This window comes from Tachysurus fulvidraco, chromosome 19, assembly GCF_022655615.1.
Source record: "Tachysurus fulvidraco isolate hzauxx_2018 chromosome 19, HZAU_PFXX_2.0, whole genome shotgun sequence".
Classification (NCBI taxonomy): domain Eukaryota; kingdom Metazoa; phylum Chordata; class Actinopteri; order Siluriformes; family Bagridae; genus Tachysurus; species Tachysurus fulvidraco.
The window spans coordinates 19,060,963-19,075,112 of record NC_062536.1 but is presented as its reverse complement, the minus strand read 5'-3'; the positions used below and the strand labels follow the sequence as shown (position 1 = coordinate 19,075,112).

Genomic DNA, 14,150 nt, shown 5'->3' with positions numbered 1-14,150 from the left:
GTTCAATTAATTGTCAGTGTCTTTATTTAATGAATGTTAATGTTATGTGCATTAGTGTCTGTGTGTGTGTGTGTGTGTGTGTGTGTGTGTGTGTGTGTGTGTGTGTGTGTGTGTGTGTGTGTGTGTGTGTGTGTGTGTGCATTAGTGAGTTAGTGTGGTGTGTTTTCTCTGGTCCACAGTGTGTGTCATTGTGCTGTATCACATCCTCCCCCTCAGCACCTGCAGTCACTCCCAGCTGCAGCAGTGTTTCTCTGTGCAGTCTCACTGACCGAGGTTTTTGTACGACGCTCTAACACTGTGTGAACACAGAGTTAGGACTGAAAAAGCTACCCACATTATGTACACTCTGACAGTAGTAATCTCCTGTATCTTCAGTCTGAACTCCCCTGATGGTCAGAGTGAAGTCAGTATCAGATCCACTGCCAATGAAACGAGCTGGAATCCCTGACTGTCTGCTAGTAGCATAGTAGATCAGGAGTTTAGGAGCTTCTCCAGGTTTCTGCAGGTACCAGGCGAGAGTCTTATCATCATACACTCCGCTACTGGTTTTACAGTTGATGGTGACTGTGTTTCCTGGAGCAACAGTTTGCACTGAAGGAGTCTGAGTCACAGTCACCTGACCTCTGGATCCTGAAGAGAAACATAGATTGTGTTTCTGTGCTCTAAAGTGGTGTAGAATTAGTATGAAATGAAGTGTGTGAGGCTGTGAGTTGATGTTAAACTCTCACCTTGAGTCCAGAGGGCCAGTGTGCAGATGAAGACGCTGATCAAAGTCATGGTTGCTGTGGGTGAAGTTGCTGAGCAGCAGCTCTCAGTCATGAAGTGTTAAAGTCACAGGGCTATAAACACTCACAGAGCACTGAAGCATGGGCCACCAATGCAAAGTGTGTGTGTGTGTGTGTGTGTGTGTGTGTGTGTGTGTGTGTGTGTGTGTGTGTGTGTGTGTGTGCACTAGAGTGTGATGGAGGTTTTTGTACGATGGTTTCATTAGAATGTATCACTGTGGCGCACTTTTGGTGGAGGCTCCAAACTCATTGTGAACAGTAAGTGTGTTTTCTTCTTTTTAAAACTAAACCAGTTTAGTTCATTACTAATTCCATGAAGAAATAAACTTAAACTAGATGATTTATGTTTAGAATGACATCATTGATGTTATTGTGTATTATTATGCTGTGTTGAGGAAAACATTTCAGTATCAGAACAGATCCCATATAAATGTTCTTCAACATTCAACAAATACACAATAATTGATGTTAAATATGTAATAATGACACACTTGCTATATATTCAACATGCAATAACTCTGCAGTTACTCTATAATAAACATTTAATAAATATAATGACTTTGTGCTGATGTCAAATCCAGATGAAAGCTGCTGTGTGTGTTTGTGTTAAACAATGAATATTTCTGTAATCAGCTCCATTTGGATTTGCTGCAGTTAAATATGCTGAAGGTTTGAACTATAAAGTAATAAGACTTGTTATGAGAAATGATTTTTCCAGATAAATGACAGTGTGGAACATGTTTGTTTTGTCTCTGCACTGAAACTGAGGTCCAATAATAATAAAGTACTCAATGAAACTCAGTCATGAAGTCAGACTTTATTAGACTTTATTACTCTGTAAGATCAGTCAGTTCCACAAAGTTACAGAAATATTTAAGAATGCTTTCTAACTGTGTGTGTGTGTGTGTGTGTGTGTGTGTGTGTGTGTGTGTGTGTGTGTGTGTGTGTGTGTGTGTGTGTGTGTGTGTGTGTTTGTGTGTGTGTGTGTGTGTGTGTGTGTATGTGTGTGTGTGTGTGTGTGTGTGTGTGTGTGTGTGTGTGTGTGTGTGTGTTTGTGTGTTTCTCCTCTCCAGCTGGTCCCACAGCTCCCTCCGTGTCCCTGCTCCCTCCGTCCCTTCTTCAGACGCCTGAAGGATCGTCATCGCTGCTCTGCCTGCTGTCTGGCTACTCTCCACAGGGGGCGCTGGTGAGCTGGACAGTGGACGGCTCCGAGGTGAAGAACGGGGTTCTGACCAGCGCAGAAGAAGAGAAGAACGGCCGTTACAGCCGCAGCAGCACCCTGACCCTCAGCAAAGACCTCTGGGAAAAGGGGGAGGAGTTCAGCTGTAAGGTCTCCCATAACAACGCCAATCATCCAGTCACGTTCAGAAAGAGTCAGTGTGAAGGCTAGTGGATCCAAGATAGAGTTTAACATAGAGCTGCTTATCATCCATCCTAAATAGAGTTTCAATTCTACACAATGCTGACATTTCTGTCTTTACTCTGTTCACTGTCCTGTTGCTCTTCCTGTAGTTTTTGCTGAAATAAAGCTGAGTTTTGGACGTTGTTTGTTCTTTTATTCCAGTTAATAGTGATGATCAGTGTGATGAGAGAGTGGGATTAGCTGTAGATTCAGTGCTGTGTGTTGTGCTTCAGTGAGTTTGACTGAAGGAAGTTGAACATCTGGTGAACTTTCTGCTCTATTCTGGGAGAAATGAAACTCTTCAGTCCTGTTCATGTAAATCTCACTTCCACCTCACTGCTCTCTCTCTCTCTCTCTCTCTCTCTCTCTCTCTCTCTCTCTCTCTCTCTCTCTCTCTCTCTCTCTCCCTCTCTCTCTCTCTCTCTCTCTCTCTCTCTCCCTCTTATCACATACTCTTAAGAGACCTAATCATGATTTCCTTGAGAAATTTTAATCTGGTCTCAGAACTGGACCTTCTACTTAACTCTGGATTAATCATTTTTTTCTTTTTTGATGTCTGACTCCAATTAAATGAGGTTTTCATAAATATTATTCTGACTTACTAATAACACTCACACAGTCGTTCTATTCTACCTGACTGTATGTGACATTTATCAAAATAAACCTGGCCTGGACTTTTCCTTGTCAGATTATACCACAGTAGTCCTGACCTAGGCCAAACACAGATTCTCCCTAAATGAACCCTATATACACCATCTAAACTCCCATCATCCTCAGCTTGCAGCGTTCTCACATTACCCTAGTCACACTGTTCTGTCCCCATTCTCAGACATCTGATTATTAATAACACAACTTTTTGCCCTCGCACAACTCCTTTTAATTACCTTGTTAAGTCTCGCTTCAGCAATGTATCTATAACAGTTTTAAGCAGGCTATCTGTCTGTTTTGATCCATGTAGACAAGAAGTCTTTATCCTCGGTTTTACATCTACATGTTAATGCCAAATGATGTTTGCTAACTGTTCGCGTTACGACATGTAAAACGAGGTTATAATAGCTGTTTATAAACGTATGTTAACGATAATGTTAAGGGCATATTTTTTACTAACTACGTTAACTTAAGTTACACCATCAACTGCAGTTGATAGGCTAACTTATGTAACGTTAAGCTAATATTTACCATTAGTCAGCAAAAGGAACCTTAACTTTTAAGGTCGAGGGGATAATAACGTGTGATTTTTCCGAGGAATATTACGTTAACCACTTTTCTTTCAGTTTGTTGGCTAAGATAAGTAAACCACGCTATTTGCTGTAACTTTAGTGCTTAATTTGTAAATCAAGAGGTCCTCGAACACAGCGAGCTCCGCTGCTGTCAGGGGGAGTGAAAAAGTCACGTCAGAAATCCCCAGTGCATGCAGCACGTTCGACTTCGCGACATTACATAACAGTAAACAAACATTCAGAACTTTGCCAGTTTCAAAGCCAGCAGGGATATTATTCCGATTAAGATTTGCACGGACGTTTAGTATAGTGTTCAGCGTGCTACACCAATAATAATGTTGAATATATTTTGACATTGCTTCGGTTTCTTTAGTTGTGCCCTCTCTTTTGGTTTGTCACTATGCATATGTGTCCTGTAATTGTTTTATTTGTTGATATTTTTCTAAACTGTGTACTTGATGCATTTACTAATTTAGTAACAAAGCTAGCTTTTTGAAGCTTTCCAAAACAAGTTATATATTTTTCAGAAACTAGATTGTGCAGTGATCACAGATAAATGAGTACATATAGCCTGTGTCTCAACACTATTGACCTTCTTGAGTCTAGCCTTCTCTATGATTTGAGTAATGTTACTGTTTAAGGTGAGCACATTCAAATGCTTAAGACAGTTGTCTTAGTGATAAGAAGTGATAGGAAAAGGCATATAGTTGCCTACCTATACAGTTGATGCATGAAACATCCATTTTTAGCAAGGTTATCACACTCTTGGCCAAAATACATTTTTGAGATATTTAAAGCAATTACACTTTTGAGGTTACAGTCCTAAATCGGTTTATATTTATGGTGCAACACATATTTACATAAATGCTGCCTTTTTCTGACATTTGTTCAGGGCCAGCTATGGCTACGTCTTCAAATACCCCCCTCCCACAAGATGATGGTCTGTGGATGTTTCTTCAGAGCCGAGGGATTCCTGAGAAAAATATTCAGAAAATGCAGCAAGATCTTGTAGGTGACCGCACATTCATTCCTGCGATATATTAATTTTAATTGTTTTACATTTTATTGAATCTGCAGATTATACAAGTAATCATCATAAATCGTAACCCTATCACATTTAGTGCCAGTGCTTCTGATTTCTTTTTATGCCGAGCACACCTGTCTCTCCCAACAATGTATTCATTTCTTCCCTATTCTAGTCCTGTAAAATAAGGTTTATAGGTATCTTTAGGAGTCAATTCACACTATATTTTGGTCTCTACCCTACATAAACAAGTAACAGTAGTTGTGCAGTAGCATCACCATTATACATTCAGGCAAAGTGCTGACTTGTATGTTTGAAATTATAAATAAATGCACAAAATATGTATTGTGCCCTTACAATTACTGCTGTCCATTTTGTTGTGATTTGATATTGTTTTAAAAGGATGGAGTAATGTTTAGATGCCAACACAGGCCTTGGTTGGGAGCTGAAGTATGGAATCAATATGGAATAGCAATATTATGGAGTACATAATAGCAGTAATATAAGGGAGACACAGCATTTCTGGATGGGCGAATTCTGTGTGTGTTCCAGAGGTGAACAACATCCTGCAGTACTTCTGTCAATGTGCTTTTCTTGTAAAGGAGGCAAATAGTTATGTAATTAAAGAGGAATACATGAAAGTCATCAGTCCCCTGACTAACTTTGATGTCAAGGATTTTCACTGTTAATACACTTTATTTTCAGCATCATTATGTCACTCAAACTTCATTGTTATGGTTACAACCATTTTTAGACAGCAGTTTTTGTGTTAAATTACTTAATAGTTCCCATGCGAAAAGAGAAACAAGCAAGTGAAGAAAAATAGAAATAAATTGCTGATTTGTAGCTACTGCTAAGAAATTAATTTTCACTCATATGGAAAAAAAACCATCTCTTAGATTTAAGATAACCGATATATCTTACTGTATTGTTTTGTTTTTATTACAGATTGACAGCTCGGTAGTTGGAGAAATAGATGATGCCACTATGACTGCTTACATTCCAGCATATGGTGATAGGATTGCTACAAGGCGTTTCTGTATGGAAAAACAGAGAAAGGGTGGTGATGATCTAAAAAGACAGTCCTTATTTGAAAAACTTAGAAGAAAGTTGGGCACATTGACAAGCAATAAAGACACAGATCAAGATTTTGAGGAGGAGCTTTCTATGCAGCCAACAAAGATACATCTGAGAAATAACAAAAGGGCCGTGAAGATGACAAGGAAAATAGAACTAGGATGGATACACGACAAGAAACAAGTGAGAAAACGCAATGGTGGAGGAACCAGAGTTCTTGATATTTCCAAGAAAGCCACAAAAACAGAGATTCTATCACAAGCTAAAAAGCTATTTTTCCCCAATGACAAATCGAGAAAGGGAAAGTGGGAAGAGTTCAGTCACAACATTGTTGACTTTCAGGAAGCATACCTTGATGAGGGTGTTAGTGTGGGAGAGCTCTATGAGACACATCAATTGGGGATTTTAAGATTTTACTTGTTCACAGAGCACCAGACAAATGAAGATGAAGTGTTCACAGAGATGACAAAAGGAACTGATGAACAGACAGATGCAGCGAGGCAAAATGAGCGACAGAAAAACGCAACAGAAGATAATGAGCAGTTGACACAAAAAACACATGACAGTGAACAGCAGACACATACTGTAGAAGATGTTGTCTCTACTGCTGTAGAGATTGTTGATCTTACATCTTTGTGTGATACATCAGAGGTCATTTTTTTGCCCTTTGCAAGGTGGACCATTTTTAGAAGATCTCGATGACACAATCTTACATGAGCCTATAGAAGAGGCACAGATAAACATCAACGCCTACAGCTCAACTCCTCTCCATTCTGACACAGTGCCTGCTGGCCCCTTAAGTCCTACTTATGAACCTTTGCATGTGATGGTGAAACTCCACAGAGTCAATCTCTTGGAGGAACTGATTACTCAATTCAAGGATGAAGTGATTATGTCCTACTCTGTGAAATACAGCTTCATTCATGAAATAGGGGCAGATGCTGATGGTGTGTCCAGGGATGTATATGCTGCCTTCTGGACAGAGTTTTTAGACTGTGCAGCAGAGGGTGCAGATATGAGAGTACCATCACTATCCCCAAAATGGCAAGAAGAAGAATGGAAATCTGTTGGTAGGATAATGGTCAAGGGATTAAAGGAACAGAACAGGCTGCGCAATTGTTTTATTGCGCAATTCTCAAATTTTTCACACTCTCACGCCTCAGGGTGTCAGGTTACAGGTTACAGGCCTTTTTACACAGCAGGCTTCTAGGCAGAGGGGTTCTCTTTGTTTTAGGCCTTTTAAACTCAGCATGCAGTCTTTCAATTCAAAGTTATACAGTAAACAAATAAACAAGAAAAACATGAACGGACGGACATGTCTGGAGAAAAATATTCATATAAAATCCATTTTTGAGTCAGACAGGAGGCTATGACCCTCAGTTGTTGTTTAGCTCCTAACATGTTTTATAGCAAAAATCATGAAAATAGGGGGCGATCCATAAGAGGTTTCCCACGCGTCCTGGAAATCCTGGAAAATTAATGACCAAAATTCCAGTCCTAGAAAACAAATGGAAAATGAGAGAAAACATAAATTGTCCTGGAAAAAATCTTGTTGTCCTGGAAAATTATTATTTTTAAATGTTCTTGATCATTTAAAGAACAGTTTACAACTGGTCAAAACAAGTAATGTTAGTAACGCTAGTTTTGATGGGTTTTTTGTTATGCTGTTTAATCTTTCTGTGACTGATGACACTGTCTTGTGTTGGCGGTTTCAGGTGCTAAGAATGGTATAAGTGCTCGAATGTTTTCAGCAAATGGTGACGGGTAATCAGGTTATATTATCCTTGTTAATCTGAATATTATGTGCAAGGGGAATGCACAGCAATCTAAAGCATGCATGACGGCATTGGCCTGGGAAAGGAAAGGGTATTAATATGTGCGGTCTTTTTATTTTATAAATGTTGAAGTTTCATTCACATGACAAATTGTCTTTAAAAGTATAGTTAAGTAATAGCCATGAAGTGTACATGGTTTTTAAGACTTCTGCAGAGATGAACATATTACTTTAGGCCATGAATCTATGATCCTTGTCTTTTTTTTTGATAAGTTTGAAATGTCCTGGAAAATGATCTCTGAAAAAGAGTGGGAACCCTGTTTAAGTTTCTGTCTAGTTGTACTTAAAAAATTCAGTTTCTCTTTTTGAAAATCCTAAACCAAAACCAACCACGCTTCTCTCTCCTTGTCCCTCACACTCGTTTCTTCCAAAGCAGGTGACTTTTTTACTTCTGCTGATTCACTGAACGCTAAACTGTTAAATTAAATAAACATTACAGTCTAATAACAAACATTTCTTATATCATCAACATGGAAAAGAAAAGAAAAAAAAGAAAGAAAGAAAAAACATCAACATTCATATATTTACACCGAAAGTAAAAAAAAAGTCAAATCAAATGTTCTATATAACAAAATGATTTTTTTCTTAATTATTAATTTATTTATTTCAATTCCCCTTAACTCTACTTACTTCTATTTACAGTAACCCTGAGTTACAACAGTATTTATTTCACTAATTATAATTTAACTTCAGAAAAAAGTCACATTAAGAAGTAGATTAAAGCACATTTCAACATGGTTAAACTACACCGTATATAAATCTGACTGAGCTTGTTCTGTGGAACAGTCCTCAGGTGGGATTGGTCAAACTCTGAACAGGAGCAGGAGGTGATTGGTCAAACTGTCTGTAGGAAAGACTGGGATTGGTCAAAGTTTCTGTAAGAGTGGGCAGAAGTGTTTAATTATTCTGCAGGAGCAGATGGGATTGGTCAAATGTTCTTCAAAAGAGGATGGGATTGATCACACTTTATGCAGGAGTTGGTGTGGTGGGGTTTCTCAAAGGTTCTGCTTAAGTGGACAGGATTGGTCAGTTATTCTGTAGGTGACAGTAATATTGGTCAGCTTTCTTCAAGAGTGTGTGTGAAGGGTTAAACTTCATGTGTCAGTGGGTGAGAATGGAGATACTTTGAGCAGGAGAAGTTTGGGACTGGTCAGGAGCAGACAGGACTGGTCAGAGTTTCTGTGTGGTTCTTGTAGTGTTCAGGTTGGTGACTGTGCTGATGATGTTACAGTGTTTTTGTGAAATCTCTACAGAAAACCAGTTTTTTACATTTCACACTGAAATCATGTCAAAAACCTACAAATCACTGATGTTACTAATAATGTAGAAATACAACCCAGTGCCTTACAGAGTTTCTAATGAATGTCATCTAGTTACAGATAAAGAATCATTGTGATGTTTCACACAAACTGCTGTAGAACTCAAGGTCATCAGTGCAGATCTGAAATAAATGAATAGATTTTAAAAAGATTTGTTTTCTCATTATTTATATAATTCTCTGCTTTAAACTGCTTTTTAAAAATGGTAATTGGAGTTAAATATTGTCTAATAGTTTGTTAATAAACACGAGATGTTTAGTTAATAAAGTCCTAATGTGGGTATTAAATAATTATAAAGTTTATACTAATAACACTAGGAACACTAGCAATAATAATAATGTGGAATAATTTGTACTTATGGTGTGTGTGTGTGTGTGTGTGTGTGTGTGTGTGTGTGTGTGTGTGTGTGTGTGTGTGTGTGTGTGTGTGTGTGTGTGTGTGTGTGTGTGTTTTCTCTGGTCCACAGTGTGTGTCATTGTGCTGTATCACATCCTCCCCCTCAGCACCTGCAGTCACTCCCAGCTGCAGCAGTGTTTCTCTGTGCAGTCTCGCTGACCGAGGTTTTTGTACGACGCTCTAACACTGTGTGAACACCCAGTTACTACCGAACTCATGGTAACTCTGACAGTAGTAATCTCCTGTATCTTCAGTCTGGACTCCTCTGATGGTCAGAGTGAAGTCAGTATTAGATCCACTGCCACTGAAACGATCTGGAATCCCTGACTGTCTCTTAGTAGCATCGTAGATCAGGAGTTTAGGAGCTTCTCCAGGTTTCTGCAGGTACCAGTGTAGATCATCACCATCATACACATCACTACTGGTTTTACAGTTGATGGTGACTGTGTTTCCTGGAGCAACAGTTTGCACTGAAGGAGTCTGAGTCACAGTCACCTGACCTCTGGATCCTGAAGAGAAACATAGATTGTGTTTCTGTGCTCTAAAGTGGTGTAGAATTAGTATGAAATGAAGTGTGTGAGGCTGTGAGTTGATGTTAAACTCTCACCTTGAGTCCAGAGGGCCAGTGTGCAGATGAAGACGCTGATCAAAGTCATGGTTGCTGTGGGTGAAGTTGCTGAGCAGCAGCTCTCAGTCATGAAGTGTTAAAGTCACAGGGCTATAAACACTCACAGAGCACTGAAGCATGGGCCACCAATGCAAAGTGTGTGTGTGTGTGTGTGTGTGTGTGTGTGTGTGTGTGTGTGTGTGTGTGTGTGTGTGTGTGTGTGTGTGTGTGTGTGTGCACTGTAGTGTGATGGAGGTTTTTGTACGATGGTTTCATTAGAATGTATCACTGTGGTACACTTTTGGTGGAGGCTCCAAACTCATTGTGAACAGTAAGTGTGTTTTCTTCTTTTTAAAACTAAACCAGTTTAGTTCATTACTAATTCCATGAAGAAATAAACTTAAACTAGATGATTTATGTTTAGAATGACATCATTGATGTTATTGTGTATTATTATGCTGTGTTGAGGAAAACATTTCAGTATCAGAACAGATCCCATATAAATGTTCTTCAACATTCAACAAATACACAATAATTGATGTTAAATATGTAATAATGACACACTTGCTATATATTCAACATGCAATAACTCTGCAGTTACTCTATAATAAACATTTAATAAATATAGTGACTTTGTGCTGATGTCAAATCCAGATGAAAGCTGCTGTGTGTGTTTGTGTTAAACAATGAATATTTCTGTAATCAGCTCCATTTGGATTTGCTGCAGTTAAATATGCTGAAGGTTTGAACTATAAAGTAATAAGACTTGTTATGAGAAATGATTTTTCCAGATAAATGACAGTGTGGAACATGTTTGTTTTGTCTCTGCACTGAAACTGAGGTCCAATAATAATAAAGTACTCAATGAAACTCAGTCATGAAGTCAGACTTTATTAGACTTTATTACTCTGTAAGATCAGTCAGTTCCACAAAGTAGAAATATTTCTTCCTTCTAACTGTGTGTGTGTGTGTGTGTGTGTGTGTGTGTGTGTTTCTCCTCTGCAGCTGGTCCCACAGCTCCCTCCGTGTCTCTGCTCCCTCCGTCCCCTCTGCAGGCGTCTGAAGGATCGTCATCGCTTCTCTGCCTGCTGTCTGGCTACTCTCCACAGGGGGCGCTGGTGAGCTGGACAGTGGACGGCTCCGAGGTGAAGAACGGGGTTCTGACCAGCGCTGAAGAAGAGAAGTACGGCCGTTACAGCCGCAGCAGCACCCTGACCCTCAGCAAAGACCTCTGGGAAAAGGGGGTGGAGTTCAGCTGTAAGGTCTCCCATAACAACGCCAATCATCCAGTCACGTTCAGAAAGAGTCAGTGTGAAGGCTAGTGGATCCAAGATAGAGTTTAACATAGAGCTGCTTATCATCCATCCTAAATAGAGTTTCAATTCTACACAATGCTGACATTTCTGTCTTTACTCTGTTCACTGTCCTGTTGCTCTTCCTGTAGTTTTTGCTGAAATAAAGCTGAGTTTTGGACGTTGTTTGTTCTTTTATTCCAGTTAATAGTGATGATCAGTGTGATGAGAGAGTGGGATTAGCTGTAGATTCAGTGCTGTGTGTTGTGCTTCAGTGAGTTTGACTGAAGGAAGTTGAACATCTGGTGAACTTTCTGCTCTATTCTAGGAGAAATGAAACTCTTCAGTCCTGTTCATGTAAATCTCACTTCCACCTCACTGCTCTCTCCATCTACCTCATTCTGACTTAACACTAACACTGACAGAATCAGTCATGAAGCTTCTTTCATATATAACTATTAATTTTCTTTGATATTTGTTTGTTAAAAACATGTTTAAAAGTTGAAAACTGTTTAACTTGTTCAACTGCACCATCATTATTTCAGTGTTTCCTTCTTTAAAATGTATTTCATTTCAAAATGAAGTCATATTTTTATCACTTACTGTATTTAAAAGTCAGTGTAATCATCAGTTAATCGTCAGTTGTGGCTCAACATGTTCCTAAGGATAAAAAAACGTTTCAGTAAATCCGTAAAATGGTTTACAATTTATTGTGTGCTGCTGCGCAACAGGACCCAACACTCGTGTAGCATGAGAGAAAATGGGCCCCGATAATATGTTACACTGAGTTTTTATAAACATGATTCAAACACAGGATCTGAAGAAAGGAAAACATCATCTACCATTGGCTAGACAACACCTGATTACCTTATGATCAGGATAATCTTACCAAGGTCTGCCTAGAGTTATTTATGAGCTAACTTGGCTCCAACTTATTGTGACCCTCTAATAAGTTTCAACAAACAATCTCTGCTAATCACAATCCCTAGTCACATCCAATGTCTAGTCTTGTACACAGAAGGTCAGAACATCACAAACAGCTTCTTTGTAAAAATTTGTAAGTATGGTTGGTGGCAGGCTGTGGGAAGTAAAGATGTTGCTGTGTCCTCTCTACTGTGAGGTATTAGTAATCCAGATAAATTTATCAGAAATGTCTACCCCAAGAAAGCTGGCACTACTGACTCTCTAGTTAGTAACCCTTCAACTCCAGCGTTAGAGCCCTCACAGTGGGGCGAATGGGTGACGACTCGGTGGCATAGTCGCAAAGCCAAAGCTAACGCATTAGCTTGCCCATGGGAGCACCACTCCTCTCCTCTTCACGTGTCTAACAGGTTTGCTCTCCTCAGTGAAGCACCTGCTGAGAAACCTAATAGAGCTCTGGTTATAGAAGACTTCATCTTAAGGCATGTGAAATTAGCTAGGCCTTTAGGGCTTCAGCAGCACTGGTTAGGTGTGTTCTGGGAGCCAGGGCAAAAGACATAGCAGGTAATGTTGGGGTCTTAGACAAGCATAAGTACTCGAAGGTAGTTTTTTCACATAGGAGCTAACGGTATACGCCTTTGTCTATGGGTGGCTATGTTTTTTTTCAGTTTTTACAAAGACTTTCTGCCCCCACAGTGCAAGGTGCTACAACTGACAAAACACATTAACATTCAAAAATAACAGAACACACAATGACGTAAAACAGAGGCAAGAAAACACAGTTAAATATCAGAATCTAAATGTTTCATACAGATGTAGGTCTGAAGATATGAAGGAAAAATATCCAGGATGAGGACATGCCAGTGTTTTGGGGACATGCCAGTGGCAGACAATCAAATATGAGAATACAACACATAATAATGAGTGTGGGTTTTAATATTTGTTATGGGCTTCAGTGCTCTATGGAAAAAAGTGTGTAAAGCACTTGATAATACAGCTTTTAAGCTGGGCAGATCGCCATGGCAACATATACTGTACACAGCTAACCTGGTCTGAAGCAGCATCAATTCAAGACACACTGAGGAATTACAAATACTGAGCTTTAATAGAACATGAATATAAAGCTCAATCCTCCCTTTTTTCCTGTTCACACAAACCTGCGTTCAGTCCTGACTACCAGCATTAAGGCCAATGTCCTGAGTCAGGTCATGACCCATTTACTCAGAGAGTGTAGACTATATCACCATGTAGAGCTTGGAATGAACACTGACTCTCTTACTGTATGTATATGGGTTTGATTTAAACATTTTTCTTCAAATGTTCCTGTCCATTCTGCATCGTAGTTCAGTTCCATTGGGCTACCTGGAGACACCTGAGAGGATTCACCTGCAAGAAGGTCCTGAAGGTCCTTGCTGGTTTTTCATTTTTTTTTTACTATATTTTATGTTCCCTTTCGAGGGAACTCGACGCTGCGTCAGTGCTGACGCTATGGGAATGCTTCTTTGAGGAAGTTGTGTCTGAAGCTCTGTGTGCACACACGCCATTTAATGGCTCGGAAAGGACACGTGACGGAGTTAATTACTCGCCAGTAAGTCCATATAAGGGCATCTACGTCACGCTGCTCCAGCTTTCTTTGTCTTCAGGAAGCGCTCTGTGTATGTGTGTCGTTTGTCTGTCCATCAAGTGCAGGGAAAGAAAAAAAATAAAAAAATAGGGAAAGACTAGGCAAAATGTTGCAGTCTAAGCACTTTAAGAGATGCGTGCATCCTTGCCCCCGCTTTATCACGGCGGACGACGCGCATTCTCTTTGTGTGGTGTGTTTGGGAGAGGAGCATGCCCGGTCGGCTCTCGAGGGAGCCGGCTGCGTGCATTGTGAGGGATTCCCTCTCCGCACGCTCCGATCCCGCCTGGCTGTGTTTTCAGCTTCGGCTGCGCCTCGTGGTTCGGGTCCTGCGTCTGCCGAGGCAGCGCGGTGGCTTCAATCATGGGGTTCCCAGGTTGAGTTAGCGGAGGCGGAGCAAGAGACGGGTGTTCCCCTTTCTCTTGCCCTCTCCCCTGACTCCGATCGCTCGGTTTCGCGTTCGGGAGCTCGCGCTGCGATTTCTCCCAACCCGGAAGAGAGCATGCTGCTTTCCGCATCCGGCTCTGAGGAGCTCGATGTCGAAGGGGAGGGGCTTTCCACCTCAGAACGGCCGACGCAATCAGTCGCGTTCGAGGAGCTCCTCGAGGTAATAACTCGGGCTGTTGAGAAGCTGAATTTAGATTGGCCTGAG

General features: G+C 40.2%; 1 protein-coding gene, 2 long non-coding RNA genes and 2 gene segments (V, D, J or C); 3 read left to right on the top strand and 2 right to left on the bottom strand.

Moving 5' to 3' along the window:
* Positions 1-224: 224 nt before the first annotated feature.
* Positions 225-790, bottom strand: LOC125139520. The segment is given in 2 exon segments: positions 225-630; positions 729-790. Coding segments are annotated over 2 exon segments (390 nt in total).
* LOC125139533 lies at positions 543-2,326 on the top strand. The gene is made up of 2 exons (XR_007138557.1): positions 543-1,043; positions 1,859-2,326. It is a non-coding gene; the product is annotated as an uncharacterized LOC125139533 (long non-coding RNA).
* A 1,945-nt stretch (positions 2,327-4,271) lies between these two features.
* Positions 4,272-6,753, top strand: LOC125139512. Its single transcript, XM_047803764.1, has 2 exons — positions 4,272-4,415; positions 5,380-6,753. Exons 1-2 carry the CDS (start codon positions 4,272-4,274, stop codon positions 6,208-6,210), a joined length of 975 nt encoding a protein of 324 aa, XP_047659720.1. The 3' UTR covers positions 6,211-6,753.
* A 2,469-nt stretch (positions 6,754-9,222) lies between these two features.
* On the bottom strand, positions 9,223-9,726 carry LOC125139524. The segment is given in 2 exon segments: positions 9,223-9,566; positions 9,665-9,726. Coding segments are annotated over 2 exon segments (378 nt in total).
* LOC125139530 lies at positions 9,489-11,137 on the top strand. The gene is made up of 2 exons (XR_007138553.1): positions 9,489-9,995; positions 10,670-11,137. It is a non-coding gene; the product is annotated as an uncharacterized LOC125139530 (long non-coding RNA).
* Positions 11,138-14,150: the final 3,013 nt, after the last annotated feature.

Coding starts and splice junctions, on each gene's coding strand:
- LOC125139512 (XM_047803764.1), top strand. CDS start 4,272: ATGCTGCCTTTTTCTGACATTTGTTCAGGGCCAGCTATGGCTACGTCT. Junction 4,416..5,379: donor AGAAAATGCAGCAAGATCTT/GTAGGTGACCGC, acceptor TTTTTATTACAG/ATTGACAGCTCGGTAGTTGG.